The 12601-nt window shown below is 44.1% G+C and overlaps 1 protein-coding gene across 4 annotated transcripts; it reads left to right on the top strand.

Moving 5' to 3' along the window:
• Positions 1-257: 257 nt before the first annotated feature.
• Positions 258-11525, top strand: cdc42ep1b (CDC42 effector protein (Rho GTPase binding) 1b). 4 transcript variants are annotated; one of them, XM_035616252.2, is made up of 3 exons: positions 258-377; positions 5954-6498; positions 10346-11525. In XM_035616252.2, exons 2-3 carry the CDS (start codon positions 6045-6047, stop codon positions 10972-10974), a joined length of 1083 nt encoding a protein of 360 aa, XP_035472145.2. In that variant the 5' UTR covers positions 258-377; positions 5954-6044; the 3' UTR covers positions 10975-11525. The 4 variants fall into 4 exon arrangements, with proteins under 4 accessions (XP_035472145.2, XP_035472144.2, XP_035472147.2 ...); XM_035616251.2 differs by lacking the exon at positions 258-377 and adding an exon at positions 4540-5029; XM_035616254.2 differs by lacking the exon at positions 258-377 and adding an exon at positions 5369-5607.
• The last annotated feature ends 1076 nt before the right edge of the window (positions 11526-12601 follow it).

Below are 12601 nucleotides of genomic sequence, written 5' to 3' on the forward strand. Positions count from 1 at the left end.
CTCCCCCTCTCCATCTCCTCCTCCCCCTCCTCTCCATCTCCTCCTCCTCCTCCTCCCCCTCCCCCTCCTCTCCGCCTCCTCCTCCTCCTCCTCTCCATCTCCTCCTCCCCCTCCTCTCCATCTCCTCCTCCTCCTCCTCCCCCTCCCCCTCCTCTCCGCCTCCTCCTCCTCTCCATCTCCTCCTCCTCCCCCTCCTCTCCATCTCCTCTCCATCTCCTCCTCCTCCTCCCCCTCCTCTCCATCTCCTCCTCCTCCTCCTCCCCCTCCACTCCATCTCCTCCCAGTCCACTTGCCGGAGCCGCCGCATGTCTGAGCGCACCGGAGCAGACAGTCGGTGAAGTTCCGTCCCTGCGCGAGGAACTCTTTCGGACTTTCAGGTGAGATTTTTCAGCAAACGTATGGTTTCGTAAATCACCTTGTGTAGTGTGTGTGTGTGTGTGTGTGTGTGTGTGTGTGTGTTTCATAAGATGCACTGGGAACTGCCAAGTGCGCGTGGAATCAACGGCGACCGCAATAGACTATTCTCATTAAGAGTTCATACCATCTTAACTTTAAACTATTTTTACTTACTATCATTTGGTGGGTCTCTGCCCAAAAGAACGATGAGTCCTGCGGACTTTTGCTGCAACTCTGTTCCTGCATGTCTCTGCGCTGCTCACGAGTCTGGTGTGCTGCACTGGGGCAAAGCAGATGTTTGTCACATCACTGTGCGTAAAAGGTGATCCGTTCCCTTGTGCGTCGAGATGGTGAAGCAGCTGCGGTCACCTCATGACTTCATCACGGTTATACAAACTGTCGGTGTAAATGCAAATGATCAGTATTTTGTCCAATGTAAATAGCATCTGGCAGCAAGCTTGGGAAAAACGACCAATGTTTGAAAGAGGCCAAACAACATGTGCTCACATAGGTGCATCAGTCTCATTCTTTCATATTAAAAAAGCCCATGTGCAGGGGAAGAGTGCCCGGAAATATCGGCAACAAGTAGAAAGCAAGCTGCATTGTCATGAAGGGAAAGCTTCTCCAGTGAAAATCAATCGGTCACTGTGCTTGAAACCGCAGAGCAGCTGTTCAAGAGTTGTGGCAGGAATCAGACGAGTGGGTTGGACGCCTGTCAGGGAGGTGGCGTCATGGTGAGACACTGTCCCTTTACCCATCCCAACATCTGGCCAGTTGAGGTGTCCCTCAGCGAAACGCTGCTTCTGTCTCTGAAGCACTGTAGCTCCATCTTCGACAAAGACTTTTGTCCTGGATGATTTCGAACAATGGCCGGCGTCTGTGCCACACTGGGGTCTTCCCTGCGAAGATAGCTTCAATACATGTTTTTGAAGAGGTGAAGACGACGTGACTGTGACATAAGAGTAGAACCGCATGAAGGATAATGTAAACCTGAAGTGTCTCAGAGGGGGAAATCGTCACATTTCAGTGCGTCCGTTGAGGTCGTGAGGCTGTGGCCACGGAGTCGACCCTGCCGCATCACTTTGCAGCGTTCCCTTTGAATAGCCACTTATGTGTTTCATTAACTGCACCTCCCTGTTTATGTTTGCTTGGTGGAAGTTTGGTGAGGTAACGTTTCCTTATGCTCTTTGTTCGGCCGAGCTTTAGAAAAGGAATGAGATATGTTTGCACTTCACTGTCGGTGCTTGGCCCCGTTTCCCCTTTGTTCTGTTGACAGAAGTCCCACACATGAAAAAAATAAAAAAGAATGAATGAGGGTAGGAGTTAACCCTGACCGTGAAGATTAATTGGTTTGCTTTGCCCGCTATTGTTTTGCAATGTTGTCTTTAAAGTCTTGCAAGAGAAACCATTATTGAAAGAGGTCTAATGTGCAGTGAGTTCTTATCTCAAATGTTTCCTCTGTGAGTTTTTTTTCTGTTTGCTCAGCAGAACATAGAGTGTGGGAGTTAACTGGAGGGTGTTTAGATATGACACATATGTCATATTCACATATATCTGTTTACACTCTGATACGCTGAGACAACACCGTGAACCCTTGCACGTCATCACTGTCAGATATCAGACATCCAAATCAGATATCAGCGAACTCATGCATCATCACAGTCGCCCACACTCACACACATCCTCACCGTATGGACCGGGCTGCACCGTGTGCCACGTTGCAGCAGTGGATCCCTCTGAACTGAGCGCATGTTGTGTTTTGGAGCCAAGCTCCAAATGGTCAGGGTGTTCCGACCTCAACCACAGTTTGCTGGTGCCGTGCTGCAGGAGGAGCGTGGCCCTCCGGTCCAGTGAGGGGAGCGACCTCAGAGCTGACCCACTGCGACACAGCCTTGTGTGGGGAAGAGCATGTGTGCGTACATGGACTTACACACGTATCTCTTTCCGAACCGCCGTGGTTTTGATCGGCACTTCCAATGTCAACACAGCCCGGTGCTACAATTTGTGGCCCCGTGCTTCCAGATGTATGACAAACTCAAGGAGCCTCCTCTCAGCAGGGAGAGTGACAGAGAAGGGAAGTATGTTTTACAATGTGTGTGTTTTTGTGTCAGAGGGAAAAAAACAGAGAGATAAACGACAAAAGGAAAAAGAGCTTTTGAAGGACGAGCCTAAAATAGAAGTCTGGAAGGGAAAAAAACACATGAAGACCAGAGGTAAAAATGTGTTTCTCATCAGTCTCCACAGATCCCATATTTGATGGCTATAATAGATGGCGTCCGGCCTGCTCTCCCTATTGCCCGCGGTTCCCATTACACTTTCCAACCCATCGGTCTCTGTCTCTGCAATCAGTCAGCCAGCTCACGCAAAGCAGGCTTGTTTATGGACGTCTGCAGGTACAATTTACAGATAAATAACATGTTTAGCAGATCCAAACGTCTCCCTGCGTGCTCCTAACGAGGCCAATTTCCTGAGTTAAGTTTCCAAAGGGAGTTTCTGCGCTAGTGTTGCACTTTATTGTACACGGAGAGGTATGAGCTGAGCCGCATTCGCAGCGCACAAATCAACGAGGGGAAGAATGCGACCATATAAAAAGGCCGATACGGGGTTAGAGGAAATTGGCAGCTATAAAAGCAGAGAACATGTCAATTACACCGTGAAAAGCTGTGACATCAGGTGACTGAAACACAACAACATCAAAAGAGACAGATGAAAGGAAAAGCATGCTAGTTAGGGATTTAGGGATGGAAACGGCATCTTCATCAATCTGGGAACTGACTGAGAAAAAGAAGCAGTTTCTGATTTGATCTTAACTTGCTGACAGTTTGTCTCCCTTGTTTATCTGCCTCTCACCTTATCGTGTCCCACAGGCCCTAATCGCTCCTTTAAACCAAGTTAACTGCTACGAGTTGAGGGATCAACGGGGGTCAGGCAACAGCTAATATCCAGCCAGTCATACCGCCCTTTCTCCTCCATTTTAATGGCCTATACTCCTGCTGTTGCCACCCGTACCTTGATCAGGCCGGTGACAGTGAATGATGACCACCCCCTGGACATTTGTCCTGGAACTGTCGAAAAAGTGGGATTAGTTGAAGATTTAGGGTAATCTGAGCCCGGGACAGTGCCCGAGACGGTTGGCACCATCACCTTGCTCAGGTTGTTATATCACAGGCCCAGATGGCCGCCGCCTCGGCTAGTGTCTCCATCAGACTGTGACATTAATCCAACACTAGCTGCGGTTTGGAGAGGTCAAGGGTTTGGAGCTTAGCGCTGCTCCCTTGGCCCGGGGGTCCTTTCTTCAGCAGGCAGGAAGACGACGGTCAGAGTGAATCCAGGAAAAACAGATACTCGGGTGTAGGAAAAAACACCAAGTGTCTCCAACACTTTGATTCATAAAATTGTTCATTATTTTTATTGGAATTTAAATTGAAAAATGTAATATGTAAACTGTCAAGAGTGGCATCTCAGATAAAATGTAGTATTTTATCACAAAAGGAATATAACTATTCATCCATTACATTAAATACAATTGGGCTTATGATTATTTTCAATATTGTTTAGTTTTTTTTATCTTTCCTCAACGGATAAATTGATTAACAATCTATTTCAGTGAAAACCAAATAGTGGTCTTGTTCTGCGATAACTATTAACCATAGTTACCACAGAACAAGACCACAAAAAAAAAAACACAGAAAAAACACAAATGACTCAAATTTGACAAGTTCAGTCTCTCGAGAACCTGCTGACTGAAAAAACAAAACACTCCCAGCATCAGTCGATCCATAACTTTAGGTGCCTGACACATTTACATGTGCCTGAACCCTCCAGCCTAAGTGCCATGCGTAACTCACATCTCTCCCCTTTTCTCTCCGTCTGTTCTTTTAGCTGGCCTCAAGTGAACTGAAAGGAAAGAGAAAAAAGAGAGAAGCCCCCTGCCCGTGCACGCCATTGAAGAACTAAGTGGATTGGAGAAGGCAGAGAGCAAGTGAGGGAGGGAAGACAGAGGAGATTATCAGCTAATCCAGTGCATGGACAATCCTAGAGGAGCCTTATTTTAGCAGACAAAACAGTTGCTGGATTACGCTGCTTTACTTTATCGGCCTTTTCAAGAAAGCCCCCCCCCCCCCTCGGTTTTCCTTGACTCTGATGTTTTCATTGCCTGTCCAAGGTCTGGACGTCTCAGCGGAACCAGAGGACAGAGAAGTTCTATGGACAGCGTGGTGCACGCATGGATTAGTCTCTTTAGTGCGTCACGGTGCGTGCGATGTAGTTGGACCCCCAGCTCTCTCTCTGTCTCTCTCTCTCTCTCTCTCTCTCTCTCCCTGCCTGAACTTTGAGGAAGACAAGTGCAGATCAACTTATCGGTTGAGACGCGCACAAGATCCTCACACGGAAAAAAGGGAACCACGTCCAGTGAGCAACAGAGTGGAGACGCCGCTGTGTCGTCATGCGGCTGTGTTTGTGTATTACTGTCGTTAATAAGCACAGGATTTGAAGGTCTTTGAAGCGTGGAGGAGGAGACAGGAGAGAAGTGGATCACGGTCGCTAAAGGATGACGAATTTCCAATTAATGATTCATCATGCCTGTGTTTCATCACTGCTACTGCATACTGTGGAGGTGGGATGCTAAACACAGGTAACTAATTCTTTAACTAATTTTCATTTAGTTAACTGGACACCTAAACAATAATGTATAGGAAACACAGTCTTGTGGAAATGGGGTTAAAAATCCAATTACATTTCCTTTACAGAGTAATTTATAAACTAAAAACAAGCGTGCTGGATGGACGATGGGCCAGTCTTTAAAAATCAACCTATCTCCTTCATAAAAGCTTCTTTTATAGGTTCGGGTAAAGGGCAAATCAAGCATACTTCGGTTTCACAAGGCTTCCTGCTGAGGGTGATCCTCTTAGTGTTGCAAAAGCAAGATGCAACTTGACACTGACAACACAACAACTCTCCGTGACTAAAAGGACATAGAGATGAGTGAACACAGTGTAAACATCAGTCTCCTCGTCGCACAAACCGGACGAGTTGTTTGCTCAAATCACGTCTCAATGCATTTGCAGTCGTGGCTGCGTTCTGCGTTTCTAAACTGTCATTTGCTGAACCAAATCTGAACGACAAGTTCCCAGTCGGCCCCAAGTTTCTCCTGCCACATGAGCTGTGGTTGCCAGAGGAAACGGACTATGACCTTGCAATTCGTGAATGAAGGTTTGTTGCTGTGCAGGAGAAGTGCGTTTCTGAGCGTTTGGTTGTTTTGGACAGACATGCAGAACTAGCTGGGCACGAGAGAGGGAGAGAGATGGAGAGAGAGAGAGAGGAGAATGAAAAGGGGATGTCGACTGGGACTTAACCGACTCTACATCCAAACGGGCATCTGTCAGTGTAGGTCCAAAAGGGAAACCGTGGGCGGACATTGGATGAATAGTTGGCTCTGGTCCTGTGGTGAATGGATTGTACACGCATTCTCTGCTGACTGAACGACCACATATTTGTGTTTTATGTCCTCACCGTCCCGGCATTTTAATCTATTTTTTTTCTCTCTCTGGTTTTACAGTGGACCCGACACTGGAACTCAAATTTGACTGACATGTGATCAGACGCTCTCTTTCGCGTTAAAAGGGGAATTAAACAAGTTTTCTGCCACCATGAGTCTGGGAAAACTGCCAGGGATTAAGGGCCTTGTGTCTGGCTCTCAGGGGAAACGCCATTTCAAGAGCGAGCTCTCTGTGGACATGATCAGCCCACCGCTAGGTGACTTCCGACATACTATGCACGTTGGCCGTGGCGGGGACGTGTTTGGTGACACTTCCTTCCTGAGCAACTACGGGGGCATCAAGGAGCCAGGAAGTCCAGACTCTACAAGCAGCTCCAAGACGACAGGGTTCTTCACACGCACCTTTCGGCACGTACGGAAGAACTCGGTGCCGCGGCCGCGAGGGGACTCCCGGGACTTGTCCTCCCTGCCACCAGACATCTCGCCCATCATCAAGAACGCCGTCTCCCTGCCCCAGCTGAACATGGACTCTCCCAATGGGTGCCTACAGAGGGTGATGTTCCCGAGCTCCATCAGCTCCACAGACGATTCCCTCTGCACATATGGTGAGATAATATAGATAATCAGTTCCAGCATGGGACGAGGTATATGAAAAGCATCTTAGCCGCCAGATCACCTTCATTAAAAGTGGGCTGAGGAAATGTAGTGGTCTTGTAAAGTTACACTCAGCTCCAATCCTTCCCAAAATCGGTTTTCAAATTGGCTGACTTCCATGACATGCTCGGCTGAATGGATTTGTCTCAGTCTGTTTTGATATTACAACTCATCAAACACAGCTTGAAGCATTTCCACAGACCCCCTGAATTGATTTATTTCAGCTTTCAGTTTGAATGAGTCCTGTTTCACAGACTGTGAACTAAGAGAACAAGGCAAAAGGACTATGATCGAGAAAAACTAAAAAGAGATAAGATTATGTTCCTAGCTGCTGATGTAATATATTTTTTCTCTCAAATAAAACAAAAAAACGGATTCGTTGGTTAGCATGTCTTGAGCATGAAATCAAATGAAACAAATTGTGCCTGATGTGACATGTCAGTATCTGTGAAGAGGTGCACTGCAGGCTACTGGTAGAACACTTTCTCCTTTTGACTATCTTAAGGTTACAGGAAACTCTGAGGCAATCACCAGGCAGTTGACAAAACACCACTGAGCTGTGCAACCCAAACTGAGTGGCCAATGACCTACTTGTGCGCTGCCATTGGTAAAGCAATCATGTAGTATCCATGAATAAGAGGAAAAAAAGGGCAGCCAGGTACAATGATACATCATTACAGTTCACATTAAGTTACATTACAGTTTTTCTCGATTGCTAAGACACATTCATTGAAATAATGCTCCATTTCCCAAAACTCTTAACCCAATTGCATAACTGCCGATCACTTTCACAAACTTCAAACTTCCATGTCAATACCAAACTCTACTCTCAAAACCATGTACTCTTACATCAAAACCAAACTTTGCCTTCAGACATCACACTACAGCATCAAATTCGCACACACTACAAACTGCCATTAAACAGTGGTGAGATCAATTCAAAACACTTCCATAAAAACATGTTACTGTATGAATGATGCCTGTGGTTTTAACCCTGAACAACAACTCTTTACTCTTAATGATGAATAATATAAAGACACAACCAATGTATACATTTTGAACTTTTTTAACTCCTTACAGTAATGTACTATAGAATACAGTATAATCATTTCCTGGATGACAACAAAAAATAACCTAATACTGTAATTAATAATATGTTTGTAAATGATGTGGAAATTGAGTCAGTCTCCTCTGTAGGCAAACAATGTTGTGGCTATGACCATAAATTACATTTCTCGTCTCTTACGCTTCTTAAAATAAATGTCTTCTTCCTCCTTCAGGTGCTGGTCTCTCAGTTCTGTAAAAATAGCAGTACTTATGGGAAACCATCCAATTTACAAACTAAGAGCATACAGTAACTGTATGTTACTGTACCTGTATGTGATATGGTACAGTAATTCAATGCATATCCGACACCATACAGCACAATGGCTACAGTACATGTATGTGCTGTAACCAAAGTTACAGTAGAGACCAGTATGTCAATTGTCTCTTATCACCCCTGAGGGTTTGTATAATAGTAAAACTGCAAAGATTTGGCTGCACTCTTTGCCCAGCCTCCCTCATCCACATCCCATGGACAAGGACATGGTCAACAAGAGTTGCGTGAATTTAATCTGAAACAATTTGTCTCCTACCTCTTCCTCTTCCTCTTCTTCCTCCTCATCCTCTTGCTCTTCCCCATCGCTCATGTGGACCCATTGTTCCAAAACCATACCCTGCCACATGGCCCTTGTATCGATCCATCCTGAGGTTCTGATTGGTGCGTGAACAACTTTGACTCCAGGGTTTCCACCTGAGAAAGTGTGTGCTAATGGTGTTCCAGTGGTGATGACTTGAGTTAATGGTATTGAATGCAGTGGCTTCTGAATGAGCACATGGTGTAACCAATGATAAATGAAGTGTTGAGAGTTTTGGCAAATGTGTCTGTCTTTTGGTAGATGGCGATATGGTTTGGGATGTTTAGTTAATGGGTGGAGGAATAGTGTGTTAGCAATCGAGAAAAACTGTAAGAGCTGGTGAAAAGAGGACTATAAATGTCAGTGAACACATAAAAAGAGCGGGCGAGGTTGTCCTCCTCTCAACATCGTTCCCACATTCCTCCAAGGCTACCAGCAAACAGACAGGCTTCTTCTGAGTCATCTGGAATCACCTAGGCAACACCTGTACACAATTAGGTCTATAAACACAAACACACACAGCCGGTTTGGGAGAAAGAAAGACACTTAGTGGGCATTTCCTGTCATCTCTCCGTGTGCATGTGTGACTGCCTGAATGCACAGCATTAACACACCATTCATTATAGTAGCTAACCAATCAGAGATGATCAGGCAGCAGTGTGCAGGGTCCGCACTGGAAAATCCCCCTCTTCTGTCTCCAGATTTGTTACTCAATTCATGAGGAATTTGCCCGAACCGAGTGACGTGGAGCTGCCATACAGTCGGTGAACTGAAGGGTGTTCTTCTCTGTTCATCGCTGTACAGAAAGATCACAAATAAGTTAATCTATAGATAAAAATCAAAGAGTATTTCCAATCGAGGTACAAAGTGGGTATCATTTTTTTTATTAATAAGAGAAAACTTCTTTTATTGATACTGTATAATAATACAGTAATCCAAGACTATTGTTTATATATACTTATGTAGTTTTATCTATTTGTCTATCTATCTATCTATCGTGCTCTATAAATAACATTTATTATTATTATTATTATTATTATTATTATTATTATTATCTATCGTTATATTTTTTGTAAAAAAAAACCATTTAAATACATTTTCTCACAATGATCTCTAAAGGTATTTTCCTCTGCAATTCTGCCCATTACTTCCTATTGCCAGACTCTCATCGTGGTAACTTCTCGTCCCCAGTCAATCCACTCTCTTCCTATTTGGATTTCTATCTCTCTTGTTCGTCTGCCTTTCAGTGGCATCATACCACTCTTACTCTTCCTCCTGTTTGATACTGTCTGACAGTTGTAACATTATGTGTCCCCTCCCGGCAGAGAGTTGCAGACCTGTGGAGTTTGTGAGAGTGAAGATGGTGCTGTGTGGAAAACACCTAAAATCACTGCTTTGTTGACCCATACTGCCATCCTCTGGTGAAAAGGTTAAATTGCTGGCCTTGCGACCCCTCTGTTGTAATTTTCTCTAAATCAGCTTCTTTCTAAATTCTACTATTCTCTGAAGAAGAAACATATTCAGCATGGGCCGTTTCACTTCTCATTGCCTTATTTCCTGCTTAGTTATCATTGTTGAAATTAGTGAAACACACTTACTTGGGAGGCTGGTGCTCAGGAGGTAGAGAGGTCGTCCACAAACCGGAAGGTCAGTGGTTCGATCTCCTCTTCCCCCAGTCAGCAGGCAAGACTCTTCACCCTAAATTGCCCGACAGTGTATGAATGTGACACTGCCGCGGTACATAGGAACGTTGTATGAATTTGTGTGTGAAATTGTGAATGTGACTTTGATGAGACTAGAAAAGCACCATATAAATACTGTCCATTTACCATCACTTACTCAAATCACTGAAATAGCCCAATGTGAAATGTAATTTAGATTGGATTGTTTTGCCAGTAGAAAATGTAGAGAAAACACAACTTAAATCCAACAACATCACTCCAAAATCCAACAACTACACATGTCTAGGAAACAATCCGTGTAACATACCCACATGGATATCATCCTTGTACAGATGTTGCCATTATCAAAGTTCAAGTGTCAGAAAGATGTTTTCTTTCAGTTGTATAATTAGTTTTGATCATTTGAGCGACGCCAGTGTGTTCTCTTTTTCTTCCAGGTCTGCAGTCTGGATTTGTCACTCTGCCTCGCCTCTCTCGCCTTGACAGACAGTTTCAAGATGGAGACGTCCGGAAAGCGTCTCTGCCGGACAGCAGCGGCGTCACTCTGACACGCTCAGACTCCCTCGCCTCGTTCACCGTAGACATCGGCCCTTCCCTAATGACCGAGGTGCTCAGCTTGATTGACAACCCCCGCTGCCTTCAAATGACTTATCACAGCCAGGCAGCAGGGGGGGGCGATGAGGAGGATGAGGATGACGACTCTCTAACAGAGACGCCTGTGCAGAGCCCTGGGGTAACCTCGCCCAACCCTTCAATTAGCAGTGGGTCTTTCAGCAGAAAGGTGAACACCAGAGAGGGCCCTTGTAGCTCTAACTGGACGGAGCCAGAGGAGGACGGGAGGTCTCTGCAGACACCAGATGCGTCCACTGGGTCTCCACAGAGAGTGGAGCCTGTGATGGAGGCAGACAGGTTCCAGAGGGCCGCCGACGTGCTCTCTCGTCATTATGGTGGAGGGTCCTTCTCAAAGGAAACGAGGATGAGCAACACCAGGCCGTCTCCTGCTGTTTCCTGCAACCGCAAAACACCATTTGTCTTCACTGAGGAAGAGGAAGAGATCAAAGTCTAGATATGGAAACTCTAATCGAAAGACAGGCTTCAAACTTTATCGAGCCACTAGAATCATAAAAACCTTTTTGTATGTCAGGTCAAACAAGTTTGTATGATGTTCTGTTGTCCCTTCACAGTAGCATTGCTCCTATTCTCACATGCATCTACATGAAGGCGTCATTGATCAGCGACCAGATCCTGGTCTTTATTCAGTTGCTGTAGAAAAACTGATCTGATGATGATCTGGACCCTGGACTTCCCTTTTCTCTCTACACAACATTGCAGTTGTGATATTGTACGATTTTTTTTATAACGGAAACTATAGTATAAGTCATAAAAGGACTCTGAAGGATTCTATGTGTATGTCTGTTTGACTGACTGGAGACACTGAAGAACAGAGGATATTGTAAGACTACTTTTACAGTACATCAACATCTACATAATTGTGATGTTCAAAAACAATGTTAATTGCATGAATATGGATAACACAGCATATGGACTGGATTATATTTTCATATTAACAAATGTTATAAAAGTCTGCGTACATTGTAATAAATAAGTTAACTGTCATTAGGAGTACTTTGTTGTTGTTTTTTTTTACAGGGGCATATGTTATATATTTATTGTTTATTAAACATTTAACATTCTTAGGCTTTTTTTACTTTAACAATGTACTTTCACATTTTATGAGTCATATATTTGAAATCTGTGTTTTTTATGTGGATAATTCCTATGGTTTCTCTAATTATGAATAAATCAATAATATTTTACAACCCAGTACAATATTATCCAGTGGACTCCATGCTTTCGTAATATTTGAAGACTTGGATTAGTGAAAGCAACAGCATTTTAGGTTGCTACATAAAAAATAGCTCACTTTCATGTGTCTGAGGATATCACATACACATGAGCAGTGGTTTCATGTCATTAAATTCATGAGTGAGTGAGCTATTGAAAATACAAACCTTGAAATATGCATATTAAAGCAAAAGGCTCACTGATAAGGATGCTAATGGATTTGCTATGGCCTTTTTCACAAACTAACAGCTCTGATAGCTGTGAGAGGATGTCCAAGACAGGAAAGTTGGTTTGATGTCGATAAATTAATAAATGGGTGAGCAAGTGAAAATGTAAAACCTTGAAATATACATTTTAAAGCAAAATGCTCACTGATAAGGATGCTAATAGTTTTGCTAAGGCCTTTTTCCACAAAATGTCTCTCCTCTCCTGTGTGAGAGACTGTGCTTTGGACACTGTGCAAGGTCATCTTATCTTTGGCAGTTCAGGATAGTCACTGTCTCTGGACATCATAGTCTTAGATTAGTTAAGACATCCTGATACTAAGGAGCCATTCTATCTGTTTGATGACGACATGATTCTGAAAGTGAAATACATCACCCTGACCGGGATAGGGAGGGTTTTGAGGCATTATGCACTTACACTTTTCTGATCTTTGTGCAAACCAGAAATCCCCTCCGTATTGAGCTCCTGTAATAAATACTTCTGCTTAAGACATCTACGGTCCCCGTCTTCCTGATTCAACTGCATCAATTTTTCCATCACACCTTTGTTGGTAAACTTATCACATGACATACTGTATGTAGGTCTATATGAAAACCCACTGGCTGAATAGACAATATAGGGAC

This window comes from Scophthalmus maximus, chromosome 17 (genome assembly GCF_022379125.1).
Source record: "Scophthalmus maximus strain ysfricsl-2021 chromosome 17, ASM2237912v1, whole genome shotgun sequence".
NCBI classification, from domain to species: domain Eukaryota; kingdom Metazoa; phylum Chordata; class Actinopteri; order Pleuronectiformes; family Scophthalmidae; genus Scophthalmus; species Scophthalmus maximus.

Excerpts from the sequence above, each read along its gene's own strand:
- cdc42ep1b (XM_035616252.2), top strand. The coding sequence starts at position 6,045 with ATGAGTCTGGGAAAACTGCCAGGGATTAAGGGCCTTGTGTCTGGCTCT. Across the intron at positions 6,499-10,345 it reads CGATTCCCTCTGCACATATG|GTCTGCAGTCTGGATTTGTC; the intron begins GTGAGATAATAT and ends TTTTTCTTCCAG.